Source organism: Bombus vancouverensis, chromosome 17 (assembly GCF_051014615.1).
Source record: "Bombus vancouverensis nearcticus chromosome 17, iyBomVanc1_principal, whole genome shotgun sequence".
Taxonomy (NCBI): domain Eukaryota; kingdom Metazoa; phylum Arthropoda; class Insecta; order Hymenoptera; family Apidae; genus Bombus; species Bombus vancouverensis.
The window spans coordinates 7,703,856-7,722,408 of record NC_134927.1 but is presented as its reverse complement, the minus strand read 5'-3'; the positions used below and the strand labels follow the sequence as shown (position 1 = coordinate 7,722,408).

At 37.1% G+C, this 18,553-nt stretch overlaps 1 protein-coding gene and 1 pseudogene across 1 annotated transcript; both read left to right on the top strand.

The window, feature by feature from the left end:
• Window positions 1-17,841, top strand: part of LOC117159300 (phospholipase B1, membrane-associated-like) — a 106,386-nt pseudogene extending 88,545 nt beyond the window's left edge.
• Window positions 6,012-10,350, top strand: LOC117159289 (putative fatty acyl-CoA reductase CG5065). Its single transcript, XM_033339008.2, has 8 exons — window positions 6,012-6,157; window positions 7,622-7,906; window positions 8,010-8,326; window positions 8,433-8,680; window positions 8,917-9,100; window positions 9,375-9,557; window positions 9,651-9,905; window positions 9,977-10,350. The coding sequence occupies exons 2-8, from the start codon at window positions 7,661-7,663 to the stop codon at window positions 10,053-10,055; spliced, it is 1,512 nt and encodes a 503-aa protein (XP_033194899.1). The 5' UTR covers window positions 6,012-6,157; window positions 7,622-7,660; the 3' UTR covers window positions 10,056-10,350.
• Window positions 17,842-18,553: the final 712 nt, after the last annotated feature.

Below are 18,553 nucleotides of genomic sequence, written 5' to 3'. Positions count from 1 at the left end.
CAGTACACATTTTAACACTCCACTTGATTCTATTTTTTATCACTCATTAGAACATCTATTTGTTTTTGAGCGAATGCGTTTTTCAAAACATTACGTACATTTTCTTTGATTAAATGTTTTGCAACTTGAGATGTTTCTCTTTCTAATCGATTTAATTCCATTTCAGCGTTTTTCTTTCTTTTCTTCTCTTCATCTATTACTCATTTTAATCGTTCATATCTTTTACTTGACATTTGAAAATAATACAAATTATGGACAAAACTTTATTATTTTTGCTTATTGATATCTTATAACAGTATGAAAAAGATGCGAAAATGTCAAATTTTATAGGACTGTAAATTGTTTAGAATAAATACTTTTATATATTTAAATCCATTTTAAATATTTATTTAATATACTTTGCTATACATTACATAAAATTTTTGAGTGGATGATTTAACGTGTTGATGTCAAGACAAATTGATATTTGATATCGTCAAATGTACTTAAAATTATTCCAAGTACAGAGTTAATCGTCGCTCACTCAATGACACTCGATATACGTGTAGGAGGTTGGGTGGTTCGAGCTAGGTGAAAAGGGAATGAGCGTTTCGTCCCGCGACTACCGGTGGACTCGTCAGTAAGGCTATGCCCGGTAGTCCCTGCCTTAGATGTAGAGGGAGTCTCGCTTGGTGCGGTATTTGTATCGTGTGCCCGTATATTCGACTGCTAGCGAGATAGACAGACTCGTTGTCGTCGTAGCCCTCTGGTGTTGGCGGTTGGTACCCTCGGATCGCCCGGGAGGTGTTGCGCCGCGTTGATGCCTCGACCTGTCGGCGTCCTGTTGATACCGATCCGCTACATACGTATATTAGGTCACGCTTACGTTCGCTCGATATTAACTGTCCTAGAGAGAGTGTTCGTTTATTTATACTGGTCGGGGAAGTGCTAGAAACTTTAAAATCGTCTCCAGTTGACGGTTGCACGTAGCGGCTATATTATTTTGTCCGGAATTTGTTTATCATTATGTTTCGTACGTCAAGATGACGTCAATACCCCGAGGCAAAACAACAACATGAGTCACTCTCGATTCGCCTCGTCCTAAGACTCATGTGCCGCTACAAACTAGTTAGAATAGACCTTTGTAATCCTCGAGCAGATTATCGTCAGAAGATGTATCTACACGGAATACTACTAAACTTCTACGACATATAATAAATTGCGTATGTGTGCAAATTAATGATATATATATATGCGTATTAACTTTTTTCATTACCAACGTTTAGATGTTAATGAGGAAGACAAAAACATAAGAGATTAGAACGAAATAATTTATCCTGTATTTGCAAATATAGGTTAAAACGTTATGCAAAATATAGGTTATAAACTATATATATTGAAACTATGCGCCCGAATGAACGATACTATTGATATCGATTACGTGTAATCAGGACCACGGTTATGTAAACAGTTCTTGACACGCAAATACCGAAAGCGTAGAAGAAATCGGCCGCAAGTTGAGTTGTGATAAAAGAACATGGAAGACAAGAAGGGCATTATACATATGCGTGGCATGCTATGAACGTCACAGGCAGAGAAATTGGTACTTTATCCGCTTTCACCTGCCTCGTAAGAACGAGGGCGAAACAGACAATGGCCGTGTCACGTAAAATTCGTGATAAAAAAGGAAGAGCTGAGCAATAGCTTAACTTGACTGTCCCTTTATATTTTTATATGCTTTTATTCACAAAAATGATTAAATACAATATTACAATGAAGTAGCGAAGTTACAAAGTATTAAAATAGTTGTTCAAATCGCGGCTAAGACTGTTCCAAAACTAGTCTCGTGGTCGAATGCTCGCAGTATTTATATGTTGAGTTTATAGGAGTTGAGGGGCAAGGAGAGGATACTGAGTGCCCTACATAATGGGGAAAATTTGGTGTTGGGCCATGTACAAAGGCAAGGTCAAAGTCTAACAGTTCATTGCCTGGTAGTGGAATGACGTGATTTGGGTATGGTCGCTGTCACAGCTGCATGTCAGCAAAACACTACGCACATTCTGCCAATGACTATTTTTCTCAACCTGTTAGGACTAAAAACAGTTCGCAAACTTCCGTTAAACAGTTTCTTGTTTAGAGATGTCTACAGACAGCTGAATAAAACTCCTTGAAATGAATTTTCCGTATTCAGGGCACCAAACATGTAATTCTTTTGAACCCAAAATATTTTGGGTGTTTCAGTATCATGTAATTCTATATAATATGACTGTTTACATGTTTCGAATTCAGGTGCCTTAGACATATTAAATAGCTATGCAAATAAATATTATAAGATAAATATTAACTGCTGATAGTACTAGAATTCATCGGTATGAATAAAAGCCCTAGCATGCTTGTGTAGCTAATTAGACCTTTGTTTTAGCGAAATTGTTCAGATTTATACAGGGTGGTTGGTAACTGGTGGTACAAGCGAAAAGGAGGTGATTCTACGCGAAAAAAGAAGTCGAAAATATAGAATAAAAAAAATTTTTTTTTTAATTTTTCCTACAGTGAGATCCATTATAACGTACCGCACGCGTACCGAGCGAAAATTCAAAGTCGATTTTCTTGAAAACAAAGCCTCAAACAAAAAATTTTTATTCTATATTTTCGACTTCTTTTTTCGCGTAGAATAACCCCCTTTCCGCTTGTACCACCAGTTATCAACCACCCTGTATATTTCCTTGCTCGCTCTATTCATTTTTTCCAGATCTGTCCAGACCTGTTTATGTCACTGTGTCCGAAGTACAAAAGCAGCTGCATAAGATGTTCACATTATTTGTTTCGACAAAATACTAATATTAAACTTGATGTATTATTCTATATTTTAATTTTCTTAATGAAATATGAAATAAACTGGACATGTTTTAATTGTTTAATAGGTTATGCTTATATTATATTTCACCAGTTGATCTATTACAACTTGTGGTATGATTTGTATTATACATTATGCATGAGTGATTTACCTCCATAGCAAAAGAAATATCTTTTTTAGTGTCATAAATCCATGCTTTCCGTCGTTTATTACCTTTAGCAGCGAGCAAAGTTTTTCTCTGATGTATTGATTCCGTTTTCTTCACATTTCAATACAAAACACCATTTATAATTTCTCGTTTAGATTCACGATCAGAAAATCACTCCCACTTTGTGCTGACTTTTATAAGAAACTTTAACATCATTTTCCATGCGAATGGACGAGTGTGGTTGATAGTTGTTTTCGCAAAGTTGGTCCCTGTGCTCAGGAGAATACGACGCAAGCAGAAAAATTTTACCTTTTGATCCTGAATTTCAAGGCTAAGGTCGATTTTTTGGCAACACTTTTGTATTTCAACCAAATAGAGACGTAAAGCATTCTATGCGATGTGTTTTAAGAAAAATTATTGATTCAACATTAAATATGTTGTTCACAGAAAAATCGTAACGAAAATAGTAATCGTACTATATTACAGTAAATGTTCAATGTAACCTCTGTTTTCTTACAAACAAAGTACACAGTAAGCACGATACATGCAACACACTGTATACACTACACACACTACACACCAAAATCACTCGCATTGGAATTAAATAAGAAAGATTTAAAAAAGAACAAAGAATACAAAAATAAAAAAGAGTTGCAGTGTTCAAAGAATTAAAAACTAAAAGGTCCCAAATTACATATTACTTCATAAAACAATACCTTCATTAATCCTTCGAGTATAAGCTTAAACAATCTCTTCCGTAGTTTCCTTTGGTTCTTTTATTTTTTATTTCATGTGTATGTATGCGAATATTTAAATATGCAGTATCAGTATCTCAAGAATACTTGATGCGTATGTGATTTTTTGCGAATACCCGCGGACGGGACGATCGCGGTGCGTGTATCAAATTTGTCTAAACATTTGTATTATTTATTATTTACTAATACTACTATTATGATATTTTATTTATTTATATTATATTATTTGTTATTTTTATATTATTAATTATATATTATTTATTTTACTTATATTATTAAATACTATTATTTATTAATTACTTATGGAGACAAAGAATGAAAGTAAACAGTAAGGATCTCTACTCTACAATTCCATGAGGCGGTTTTCGATATGCTGTTATTGATGTTAATAAGGAGGCAAGTATAATGTTTAATCTATGATGTAAAAAAAAATCATAGATTATAAAAAATAACACGTCACGCAGGGTGTTTTATGACTTCGAATGTCATAATCTTGTTCTCTACGCTTTGTGGAGGTAAACTAGTACCCATGTGTCGTTCGATTTGAGCACCCTGTGCACCCCGCTGCTTAGGCTGATCTATTTTCCTTTGTGTAAGGAGGTTAGTGCGCGCACAGGAATGTTTCGACGAATCTTTAATTGCCAAAAACTCAAGGATAAAGTCTAAAACGTAATATTTTTTTCCTGATTTTCATTTTATTCTTACTTCAAGAATCACCAATTAAATTTTTTCACATCTGTAGTCGAACACCTTGTATATATAATGGTATGATCTGTAGTCAAATCAGCAAAAATGTAAATGTATAAATATCAAATGCTTATTAGTTTGAATAAACACTCTCAGAGCATTGACGGCTATTGTCGACTCATCTAGTAAGGTGCTTTTAGCGTCGATCGTTGGCGATGGTAATATTGACGTAATAGATAGATATGAATATACATGACTGACGTAATCTCTTCAAACAATTGCTTATTTAATGTAGTATTTTTTCCCTATATGTTAAAATTTTTATTAGCATATTTTTGTCTATTTTTAATTTGTTGAAGTGGTCACCACTTCTAAAAAAAACTCTACATCTGGTCTTTGTAGTTTTCTCAAGCACTGAAGTCATCGACAGCGTATAAACAATAAACTGGGACGAAGGCAGACCATAGACAGTAGACAGGCGACGATGGCTTCGGGGCTTTCAGTTATAGGGTAACACTGCTAGCGTGCGGATCGGGACCAGCTCAAATTATATTTCTATTTGTACACTTCTGTATTAAAATATATTTCCTACTTTACAATTTATCCACGCGTTCCTCTGTTCATACATCTAATAACCTCATCATAATTGTTTTCATAATAGACTTTTAAGTCTATTATGACTGAGTCTGACTGTTCGCAGCCTTTTTTGTTAGCGAAGTTTGCTTCTAATTTTATTATGGTCTGAAACTCTCGTGGCGTTGAATCAAATCAAATGGCGTTATCAAATTGATGAGTGTTCTACTTGAAATATTTTTCCATTTTTAAAAGAAAGCCTTCTTTAAATGATTTTCCCATATATTTTCAATAATGTTTATATTACGGAGCTGTTTATAAACGTTTCCAAACACGATACAAGATCAACGCTCGTGGATTAGCATTGTATTGTATAACATTGTGTATCGTGTATCATTGGGCGTTGGATAGTTACCTTGCATCAGGAAGAAATTGTCTTTAAACCCATTTTTTTAGGCTTTGATGCAGATTATTTTTTTTTACATTTATGTACGTTTCATTCTATGAAGCGCTAACTCGACAAATATGTATTACACATATATGTGTACCATTAACCAGATATTTATTAATATTTTCATAATACGAATAGATTATCCAATACTTTTTTTAAAATTACTTTGAGGATTTGTAAGAATATGTATATATCTTTCATTCGCAAAAAATTTTGTAATAAACGATGTTATATTACAATTTTGTTAAGATTATGCACTATATAAATAGTTTTTACACTGCTTCTGCGTTATTGTTTTTCAACTCCACCAGAAAAAATAATCCGTAATTATCAGAAATGGAATTTGTAATGCAAATATTTTTTCCTTCATCCTGACCAATAAGAAGTTGTATGTAATGCAAATGTCATTAAAATGCAAGCTGTAGCAGCAATCAGTGACAAAAAATCAATTCCTGTTGACCTATTACGATCAAAAACCACTCAAGCCTACTTCTTGTTTGATTTTTGAGATAAATATATTAATCAAATGATTCTTGCATAGCATTGTCCAGTTGCAGTAGTAGGGCGATGTTATTACAAGTATGAGTATTTAGAGGAGCGACACATAGAATATCGTTACAGTACTGTGACGGACGTATCGGTATCTACTATCGTGAAGTCGCATTTTTGTTCGATCTTTGGGAAACAATACACAGTGAAAATACTATCAGGTAACAGGCAATTCCTTGTTATTCTGTATTAAATTGTGTCCTTCACTAACTGTCATTCATTATTACCAATATCATATATATCAAAAACTATCATCGAGTTATTAGTTATTACAAAAGTTTAAACGAAGTTTCTGAGTTCTCAAATATTTATTTTGTATTTTACATTTTACGCAGCAAAATGGTTTATTATTGTGATAATTCAATAATTTACAGCCAATCAGTAGATGTAATCGTAATTTTGACAAAACTTGAGTTTATGATCGATTTTTCATAAATTATTGTTAGGGCTGTCTTCGACTTTTCGGGTTTATGAAAGATGAAAATACGCTTTGCGGTGACTACAACAACCGTGCGAGATATTTTAATCATTTTACATCTTAAATGGTAAAATCTCTTGTTTTTAGATTACATATAAAAAAACTATGAAATGGTAATGGAAAGATTATATATTTACGCAATTACATTAGTAAGTTGAAGTAAAATATCCTACATCGTGATAAAATACATTTCTTATTTTATTTATCACTTTCTTTAGAAATATATTTGTTAATTATTTAGATGCTGTATCAAAATATCTCTTTGAATAAGGACATCCTTTTGAATATTTGAACATTCCATTGAATATAAACATCCTTTCATAGAAATTCAAGAGTTAAAATGGCTTTATGTTCAATGTTTTTACAAAATTGTAGTTAGTTAATTATAATAATTTTCTACACTTGTATACTATATACATGTATTAACATATTAAATCACTATAACACAACTTGTACAATAAAAGGCTTGGTATTGTAAAGATCAAACAGAAAGTTACAAAACTAAATAACGTAGAAATTGATGCACTATAATATACACAAAAAGGATAATATAAAATTATTGCACATTCCTGGAGCTAAGTAAGATGCAAATGGAGCACAAAAAGAGTGCGCCTTGTTTCTTATACGAACGATCGGTGGGCAGCAGCTTATCTCGTCCAAGTCATAAAGAAGAAGACTATGACGTTCGGAGACATAAACCATTCTGCGCGATATTTTCTAAAAAAAATCATCGATTATAGATTAAACCTGTTCACTCATTAAAACCTGTGACGGCATATCGGAAGTATGAGTCCTTTTGCGTCCATAAATAATGAATAAATAAGAGCACATATAAACAATGTTTATACATATTTCACATGTGCACCGCAATCATCTCGTTCACGGATGACACAAGAAAATCACATATGCACTACTTATTCTTGAAGTACTACTAAATTTGGTCGAACACTGTCTCGCATGCACCACACACATTTTCCACACAAATCACCGATCACTGTATATTACAATATTCACACATATATAAATAAAACAAAAAATAAAGAAGTCAAAGGAAATTACAAAAAGGTTGTTTAAGCTTGAGATATTAACCATAATAAATTTTCTACATTATTTTAAAAATTTTTCCACTTCCTATTTGATAATTCAGTGGCAAATATTGGGACTGAAAGTGTGACGATTCTGGAACATGGATACAATCAATAAAGAATCGAATGAAAATTGGATCAACAAAAGGTTGAATAAAATGAATACTCTCGAGGAATTCTACGCCGGTAATGGGATTCTTGTGACTGGAGCAACCGGGTTCGTGGGAATAGGTCTTCTGGAAAAACTGATGCGCGTGTGTCCGCGCATCACTGCTATCTTTATACTAATTCGTCCAAAAACGAACGAAGCGCTAGAACAACGATTTAAGAAGCTGATAGATGATCCCGTTCGTAAATACAATTCTTGTTTCTTTCAATGCTTCAGCCTGTCAGCAACCAAACTGGCTAACTTTCTTTTCTGGAATTGAGCTTGTATCTTTTCGTCTGCAGATTTACGATGGCGTGAAAGCAAAGAACCCATCAGTTTTGAGCCGAGTTTACCCCGTGAAAGGTGACGTGAGTCTGCCAGATTTGGGTCTTTCGCGAGAAGATAGAAATCTGTTGTTAGAAAAAGTAAACATAGTATTTCACGCCGCGGCCACTGTGAGATTCAACGAGCCGTTACACGTGGCTATTAATGTGAATACGAAAGGTACTGCTCGTGTCATCGAACTTTGGAACGAACTGAGGCATCCTATTAGCTTCGTCCACGTTAGCACAGCTTTTAGTAACGTGAATCTACATGAGATCGGGGAGAAAGTTTATACGTAAGAATAAGTTATGAGCAAACGTTGTTCCACAGTGGAACAACATGGGATATAATATTTGTAATTATAGCGTGAAGAATATGTTCACATATTATTATCTCCGCAGCACGAGCTTGAAACCTTCAGAGGTGATCGATACGTGTGACAAATTCGACAAAATGTTGATCAACCAAATAGAGGAAAGGATCTTAAAAACTCATCCAAACACATACACATTCAGTAAGAATTTGGCAGAGCAGATTGTAGCAAGCAAGTGCAAAGATCTGCCAGTTGCGATAGTGCGGCCAAGCATAATTGGTGCCTCATTGGAAGAACCATGTCCTGGTTGGCTAGAGAATATTTCTGCAATAACAGGTGTTTTCAGAAATCCTTTACAATGATAAATGTTCAATACCCCGCAGATTTCAGAAAAGTGAAGTTAATCTTTGGATTTGTGGGAAGTAAAATGAGGGATTTCCACTAGATCATAAGTATTATAGTTCAAGTTTGTTGTTGCTCACAATTACGAGAATTCTTTCCAATCTAATAAGCGCTACATATCTGGAAATAGAAAATCACAAATAATTTCTAAACCAATTTAATGTTACCAGGTATCCTTCTGCTAGTCAGTAAAGGATGTGCAACAGCAATACTGGCTAGAAAAGATGCAAGATTGGATGTAGTGCCTGTCGATTTCGTAGTTGACACGATAATATGTACAGCATGGCATGTCACGCTACGTCGTGATCACGAAGTTAAAGTTTACAACTGCACGAGTAACGCTAACCCTTTTAAGTAAAGTTTATTACGAATCTTTTTCAACTCATGTAATTCGATTGTTACAATATTCCAAAAAATTCAGTTTATTTAAGTAATGTAGATAATGCACAAACAAACGTAGAAAACAAAAGTCCACTTTTGCTCTCAATACTTCAATTTAGAACAGTAGTGATATAAAATAATATTTATATCAATTCCATAATATTTCCCGAGGTACTCGGATGATAATAAACTTTGCATTAAGTATAATTCCAACAAGTATACAAATGTAAATGTTTCAATTGACAAGATGGGGTCAGTTAAAAGATGCCGTGGTGAAGTGTAGCATAGAAACGCCACTGAACGATACGCTATGGTACCCGGGTTGTCCAATGATAGCTAACAGATATATTTACAACGTCCTGAGTGTAATGTATGTTTTGCCTGCATTCGTCATTGATATCTTTTTAAGACTTTGGCGCAGTAAACCAACGTGAGTATTCTCGCGATCCTCGAACAACGAGAACAATCTTTCTGGGATAATCTCTGTCTTCATCTATAATAATAATTAAAAATGATATTTCAGAATGATGAAACTTCTCAAAAATGGTCATAAGCTGTTCACATCGGTAACATATTTCACCACGCACGAATGGACTTTCCAAAGAGATAACTGTTCCGACTTAGCGAGGAAAGTAAAAATGTTGAACGACAGCGGTATGGTCAAACTAGATTTACGGGATATGGATTGGGAGAAGTATGTTGCAATTTACCTGATGGGAATTAGGAAATTTATTCTAAAACAAGAGTTTAAGTCAATAGCTCGACAACGGTTAGCAAGGTGCGTATAAAAATATCTTAATATAAAAAAATAGGAACTAATATAAATACATATAATTTCGGTTATTTCAGGTTATACTGGATACATCAGGTCACCAAAATATCCGGTATAATAATTTTACTATGGATAATATTATATTTTGTGTACTGACTATATAAAAGTTACATTTTCTCTTTTAACAAAAAACAATATAAATACAATTTTATGAAGAAGGGACTCATAATCCGGTTCATTTTGTCATTTCACTCGTCTCATTTCTAAATAAATTTATATTTTGTTGAGAAAAGTTAAGTTACCATGACCGCTAGTAACTACAAGCTAAGTTGGTACGACTTCTAACGACGCTCTTTTGTCATAGAAGTCGACCACGTGTTAATTGACTAAGTGTATCCTGTGTGTTAAGACGTGTTGTACGAGATGGAGAAATATAGAGAGAAAAATCGAATCTGTGTTTAATCGATTAATTATCAACCCGAAACCTACAACAGTTAACAGGTTATGGGCCCACGGCAGTAAGCTGCGATAATAAGGAGAACTATTTTTGAGTTTTTGCGTATTCTGAGACTATCCGAGAAGAGACCACGCCATGATCGACCAGGAGGGAATGGGACATGGAATGATGTGGACAAGGATATGAACCCGATCCTGAGAAAGGGCAATTATGAATATTGAAACACAATGACGGAAGCCTCGTTAGTTTTCCTGGGCTGCTGGGATGCAGTAGAACCAGGATTTATGGCAGCAGAAAGGTTGAGACCAGACTGCATGAAAATGGACAACAAAGCACGTGCGTACATTCTCCGGCATGTTCGCCCCGAGATCCACGTCAATGGACATCGTTCTATGCATGCGGGAACTGGGAACTATCGAGAAAACCCCAGCATGGATATCTCCACGTACTGCGGAAGGATGCAGGACCTGTGCGATAAGTTGTCCAGTGTAGGTATAAAAATTGAGGACCATGTTATGGCATGCTTTCTTTTGGCAGACCTCGTGGAGGATCCAAATTGCGCGACGTACATGAGAGCAACAAGGATCAATATGGATCTAACCGCGAGGGTCGTGAATCCGATCTTCTACTCGAAGAAAGAAAGATCGATGCGGCTGCGGACTCGGCTAAGAATAACAGCGCAATGGCGGCCTGGAAACAATGGAGGCCCAAGCCTCAACAGAACAAAGATGGCGCGAGGCCAAAGCACAGAGACCCAAAGGACCAGAAGTGCTACAAATATGGAAAACGGGGCCGCATTTCGTACCAGTTCCAAGAAGGGAAGGGAGATAAGGAGGAGCAAAACCAAAGAGAGAAAAGGAGACAAGAAGAAGACAGCAAAAAGGAGAGAGAATCAGGAGACAAATCGAGGTCCAAGGATCTTTTCTCTACGTTAGCCATCAGCCTCAGCCATCAGCCATCGTCCATCAGCCTCATGGAAAGAGATAGGATCAGTTACCTTGACTCGGGTGCCTCGAATCACATGACTCCGGACAGGCATCGGTTCGTGGACTTCGCGCCTGCAACCGGGCAGATCAGGATTGGCAAGGGATACCTGAAGGTTTAGCGAAAGGAAACGATCGTTGTAAAGATGACTGTGGCGGTTGGACCCTATCCTTTTCGAACGCTCTATGGGTGCCTGAGCTAGATGTGAATCTAATCTCGATCGGGCAATTGGCAATGAAGGGTGTCACCACAGTGTGTACGAGAGATGAGGCCGTTGGAACACTTGATGATGGAGACGTTGTATTCGACTCAAGGGTAGGAGACAATGTATACTACCTCGAGACAATACCATCTGAAGGGCACGTAGCAAACATCTACGTGGAAAGCGATCAGGAGGTGCCTGGGAAAGATGACGGAGGCATTGAGGTCATTGAAGCAAAGGCATACAAGAGTATTGTATCGTGGCACGAGAGATTAGGTCACCTGCATGGAAATGCAATGAGAAAGATCCCTGTAATGAGCGTGAAGGAGAACTCGAGGAAACATGAGGAGCTATGTGGAGTCTGCGTGAAAGGAAAAATGACCAAAGTACCATTTCCGAGGACAGCTCACCACATGTCTCAGCGCCCCTTAGAGATTGTTCACAGCGACGTTAGTGGCAGAACTCAATGCAAGTCGCTAGGCGTGGGTAATAATTTTGTGACCTTCATTGACGATTTCTCTCGTTTCATGTACGTTAGGATCATCAGTAGGAAGAACGAAGTACTTAAGTGTTTCAAAGAATACCAGATGGAAGTGGAGGCTTTACACCAGTCCAAAATAAGTGCCCTCCAAACTGATAACGGAGGTGAGTACACAGGATAAAATTTTGAGAATTACCTGAAAGAGAAAGGCATCTTAGGACAGGAAGACCGTCCTTAGGAACTCTGAGCAAAATGCGGTTTCCGAACGAGCAAATAGAACCCTGGTTGAGATGTCTAGGTGTTTACTCATCCAATCAGCGCTCCCTGACTATCTGTAGGGAGAAGCTGTGAACACTGCGGGTCACATAAGAAACTTATGCCCATCCGCTGCTATCGGAGACAAGATCCCACTGGAATTATGGAAAGGTGAGGGATCTGACATCCAAGGGGAGATCAACAGACTGAGAGTATTTGGGTGCAGAGTCTGGCACCTGAGAAGTCCAAGCGGTGGAAAATTCGATAGCAGGACAAATGAGGAGATATTTGTCGGATACGACAGACAGGTCAAAGGCTATAGGATTTACCTGCCAAAGACCAAGAAGGTGATAATATCTTGTCATGTCAAGTTCGAAGAGAATACGTTCCCCTACAAGAGTGTTAATATGGACACGCGCAATATACAAAGGAGATCCTCAGAATGATGTGGGACGTAGAAGATTTTGAACTTGTAATGGGAGTTGACGATGAAAACGATGAAGGGGAGAATGACCATTTCATGGGCAATTTGACGAGTGAGAATAATCGGGGGGAGGTTGTGAGTGTACCGACTGTGTCCAAGAGGTCGGCAAGATTACATAAACCAAAGACGTGTGATAGTTGCGCTCATGTTGCAACCGTTTGCAAAACTCAAAGCATGTGGGTATCTGTGAATGTGTACGAAGCCCTGAGGGGGCCAGATGCTGAAAAGTGGAATGATGCAATAATGAAGGAGTTAGACAATCTAACAGATAAAGATGTGTGGGACATTGTGCAAAGACCTTTGAACAGAAATGTTATAGACTGTAAGAAGCTGATTGTCATAAAGAGAGACCCTGATAGATCTAAGGCTAGGCTTGTAGCTCGGGGATTCTGGCAGAGACCTGGAGTAGATTACTCAGAAACTTTCAGTCGAATAGTAAAACGCAGAACTACGAATTTTGCTTGCTCTGTATGCGGAGAATGAGTGGGTTTACGAGCGGATCGATGTGGAGTGTGCATATCTCAACAGTAATCTCAGGTTAGGATATATATATATATGGAGCAACCAGAATTTTTTAGAGTTCCAGGAAAAGACAGGACTCAATTTGTGTGCAAATTCAAAAGGAGCCTGTATGGACTGGAGCAAGCCGGGAGAATGTGGTTTAGGTACATCAACAGTATTTTGAAAGGTATGAGTCTGAACCCATGTATGAGTGATAAGTGTGTGTATGTGAATGCGTCCAGGGATCTGATTGTAGCTGTGTATGTGGATGACATTCTCGTGTTTGGAACGAAGGATAAGATCGAATTGTTCATATCTAGAATTAAGGACAAATTAGACGTTAGAATGCTAGGTGCAGATACTCAATTTTTATCCATCCACCTGAGTAAGCCAAATAGTACCACTGTCGTATTTGATTAATGCGTACAGATAGGTCAAATGCTGGATCTGTTTGACACTGCTCATGAGGTTGGAGTGTCAACACCCCTTCGATAATAAGTTTTACGAACAAGCTGTGGGGTATATAATGTATGTCGCAACTGGGAGTCGTCCTGATGTCGCGTGTGCAATAGGGAAATTAAGCCAAAGATGCGCAAATCCCACTGTATCCGATTCGAAAGCAGTGAGGCGGATTTTTAAGTACCTGCCAAAAACCAAGGACTTGAAACTAGTGTAACAAAGGACAGGACAATCTTTGAAGGTGTTTTGTGATTCAGATTTTGCGGGCTGTACGGTAGATAGGAAATCTAGGAGCGGGTATGTTTCATACTCGCAGGTGGTGCAATATCTTGGTTGTCTAAGAAACAACCAATTATAGCTCAATCGACGTGCGAAGCGGAGTTTGTGGCGATGCAAGAAGCAGCAAGGGAAACTGCGTGGGTTTCCTTACTGTTAAGGGAGCTGGGTCAATTATCATATCTTCCTTGCCAGATTTTTTGTGTTGACATCGGGGCTATTTCATGGTCCGAAGATAATGTAGTTACTGAAAGTTCTAAGCATGCCCAGGTACATTATTTTTATGTTAAGAACTGCGTGTCGAAGGCAATATAAGATTATACATATACAACTAGTCCCGAGAATATTGCTGACATACTCACCAAAGGCTTAAATAGAGTTAAGACTCAGTATTTTACCAAATCTATGGAGCTTGTAGAAACTACGATCAATGGGGAGAAAAGTTAAGTTGACATGATCGCTAGTTACTAGAAGTTGGTACGACTTCGACTAACGACGCTCTTTTGTCTTAGAAGACGACCATGTGTTAATTGACTAAGTGTATCCTGTGTGTTAAGGCGTGTTGTACGAGGCGGAGAAATATAGAGAGAAAAATCGGATTTGTGTGAATCGATTAATTATCAACCCCAAACCTACGTCAATTAACATATAAATACGAAGCAGTTTGACAAAACACGCTGCGGTTGTGTCGCGTCAAAAATTAAGAAAAACGAAGAAAATCACATACACGAATAGTTTGACGTTTTGATCACGACGGTTGTACGATCTTGATGAGGCTGCATCCGGTTAGTAGATACGACGCTCTGATGAAGACTGAGGCTGACGAGGACTTCCGCCTCAGGTTGTCCATGGTTATTGTCCTCTCGTGGGCGCATATCCTCTAGTATTGCCATTTGTTTATCTTTGCCCTGTTCCATCGGGCACTTAAGGTGTTTTTTGGCTTCTTAATAAGTTCAGCCCCATAAGGTTTACAGCTTGGGGAGATAGGCAATTTGGACTTTCTCAAAAAAGGGATATGTGTTGTCCGAGTCATAAACTGACAGCCACTCCAAATCCCGAACAGCAGCTATGATGTGTTTATAGAAACAGCAGATAAGCAATCATAGGTAAGATTCAATGCACTATTATGCAAGGCAATGATTATTTATTTTATATTTAAGCGTATTTCATTCTTGTAATATATTGGTGAGTAACTTTATTGAAAAAGTTATTGGAGACCGATGTAGATTGATCATCTATGAATTCAATTGACATTAAGATTTTATTGACAAGCCGGGCTAAGATTTGGATGGAAAGACACTGATAAGTAGTTAATATATTTATAAACGTATATTTTGAATGCTTATTCGGACGTCCAGTTCGTATTTCTAGAACATATATTCAGCGATGTGGCCGATACAGGTATCGATGCTACCGATATCTATCTACGAATTTCAATCTCTTGTGGATACATATCAAAGGCAAAGGTATCCTTATCGGTTATCGATATTGATTTCTTTTTAATCGATACCAAACTAGTACTGAACTTGAAACATTACGAAAATATCGATACTCGTCTGATCGGGCACGTAAGTTTCGATACAGATTCTTAAAGCTAAAATAGGATGAAACTCGAGAATAAAAAAATCGCGCTTTCTTTTTTACAGGAACGAAAGTAGGTTAGCAGTTTACCTCATACAAGTCGTAGAGAAAAAGATTATGGCATTCGAGAACGTAAACCATCCTGCGCGATGTTCTGTAAGAAAAGTCATAGATTAGACATTAAATTTGCTTACGCAAAACAATCCGTAACAGCATACCGAAAACCGTCTCATTAAATTTTCGAGTAAAGAGGAATAATGTTTTCTCTAATCGTCGCGTACGCAGGTATGCCAAATGTGGTCGCCTCGATCGGTAGTCGAGCGGAACGATTCGATGGCGGAGTAAGTGACGCGCATAATGAGAACACAAGAACGGCAACATATCCAATCCAGCTGGCTGCTGAAGCGGGCAAAACTCTCATAAAAAGAAGACTAAAGAGAAAACACTACACTGACCTCACTAAAAAAATAAAATAGACAAACTCGAAGATGGTAGCCCGCTGGAGCTAGCCATCCACATGTTATTTAGCAATTAAGCTAGAAAAAGTTATCAAATGTCCAGCTGGACATATTGTAAAGTACAAATTAAATTATAATAATAAAAAATCGTCCCGTACGCAGGTATGCTAAATGTCGTCACCTAACACAGGACACCAAGAAAGCGCCTAATGAGATCTCGAACTCAGCGCGAATTTGCCAATAGAGGTTACACGTAATAATATACACAATGAGATCTTCGCACTGATTAACCGGGTGCTTGGTATTATGCAGGAGCTCTAACATTTCGTTTCTCTTATTACGAAGATCAGCGCTACCGTTACTCGAACGATGCGTGAACGCGGAGATAGCAATGCGGCTGTCGCCCGATTCCGTAAAAATGTCGTGTCGAAATGGTGTAAATACCCCTGCTTTCATCTTTCATTTTTACCATAGAAGAATCATCGACAGTGCTCCTTCGGTGTGAAACGGTTTAAATTCGCCTCTGGTCTTAATAAATCAATATGTCGCCTATTTCGATTAGGAATGCGGCATGTATCCCAAATACCTTGGAGAGAATCTTTCCATTATCATGTCGTGTATCAAAAATCGTTAATTTTGGCAGTGGGTTACCCCGCATAATCTGCTCATGTGTAACAAAAATTATACTATGAAAAACTACAAACTTTAAAGTTACTATGATGTAGCGGCACATGAGTCAGAGGACGATGCGAATCGAGAGCGACTCATGTTGTTGTCTTGCCTCGGAACATTGACATCGTTTTAACGTACAAAACGTAGCAATAAACAAATTCCGGACAAAACAATATCACCGCTACGTGCCACCGTCAACTGAAGTCGAACTTAAACTTTCCGGTACTCCTCCGACCAGTATGAATAAACGAACGCGATCTTTAGAATAGTTAGTATCAAGCGAACGTAAACATTACCTAGCGTACGAGTAGCAAGTATTCTTATAGCTAGTGACTTTGAGCGAACGACAATTGACTCTGTATTCTGTATTATATATTTAAAAATATTTTTAAATACATTTCACGACACAAGTATCAACTCGTTTCGTTATTGTATAAACCAACACGTTTAGAGTCCACTATAATGATAATCCAGACAATCACGAAATATAATTTCGAAGGCAAAATGTGATATACTTATACCGAAAAACTGCAAAACTTTGGTAACTAGCAAAAGAAATTCTACCTCTGTCTCAGCGCTGTGCGACGCGGCGTCTCCTCGGTGCAACATTTCGCCCCACAATCAGCCTACTTTTATAACTTCACATTTATGCAATATCATTTCCCAACAAATTTCAGGTACCGTTTGATATCGATTCTAAGATGTATGTGAAGAATATGCCATTTTCCTTCGTCTTTTTAAATGGTAAGAGATAGACGAAGAAGTTGCTGATTATCCAGAATTTCACAGGAATGACTTCACTGTAGAAATTTTACCGATTCTGAAAAATGCACCTCTGGCCGAGGATGGATTCGCCCATCTCTTATATCTGAATTCTGATTGCTTTTACTGGAGTCAAAAACTACAAGCACTATGAGAGTATAACAAATGAAACTATACAATTAATTAATGAGCATTATGTTATTAATCGGAAATGTTTTGTGTTTACCAAGATGCAAATAATCTGTGGAATAATTTGTTGAAACCAGTTGGTAACAAGAGTAGAGCTTACATTAAGCTATTTATAAAATGTCCTACTTCGAAATAACCGTTCTTGATGACGTATAGAAATTCACAGAACAACGAAATTTAAGGACAGTTAGAGAAATTAAAAACAGTTTCTGTAAGTAGGATGTATATTTATCTTGCAATTCAATTAAAAGTATAAGCAATTTGTGTGTATCAATACGGTATAACTATGTATAATGAATAAAAAGAAAGTTGTTTTTCTACATTTCTTTGTTCTTGTACCATAATTCCATAGAGTTATCTTTCTGTATGACATAGTTTTACAGTCGCAGAAAGATTCTGAGATTTTTTATTGCTTTTGAACCATCCAAACTATTTATTCCAATTTCAAATAGTATCAAATAAAACGAGCAAATAGTTTTTAAATAGATTTTCTAGAAAAACATAACAAGCTGCAGTACCAGATTTAATGTTGCTTTATTTTACTAGACGAATCTACATACAGTCATGTCCTATATACAGTAATGTAAATCTCGTGTTCGAGATTCGAGTAGGATAAATTTTCTTTTTCTCCGTTAATTTGAATATGGCTCAAGTCTTGTACCTATGGGTCTTTTCCGCACACCTCATGTCCAACACACCACCCAATTTCTGGAACGGTCATGTAAGCGCGCTTACAAAAACGCATTTTTCGCTGCTCGAGCTTATTTAATTAATTTCATTAATTTATTTAATTTATTTCAAATATATTTGACGGGCTGCAACAGCAATCTCTCGTTCCCGTTTTATTAATCCTCTACACCATCCACCACAGGTTGTTAAAAATCACGTACCTG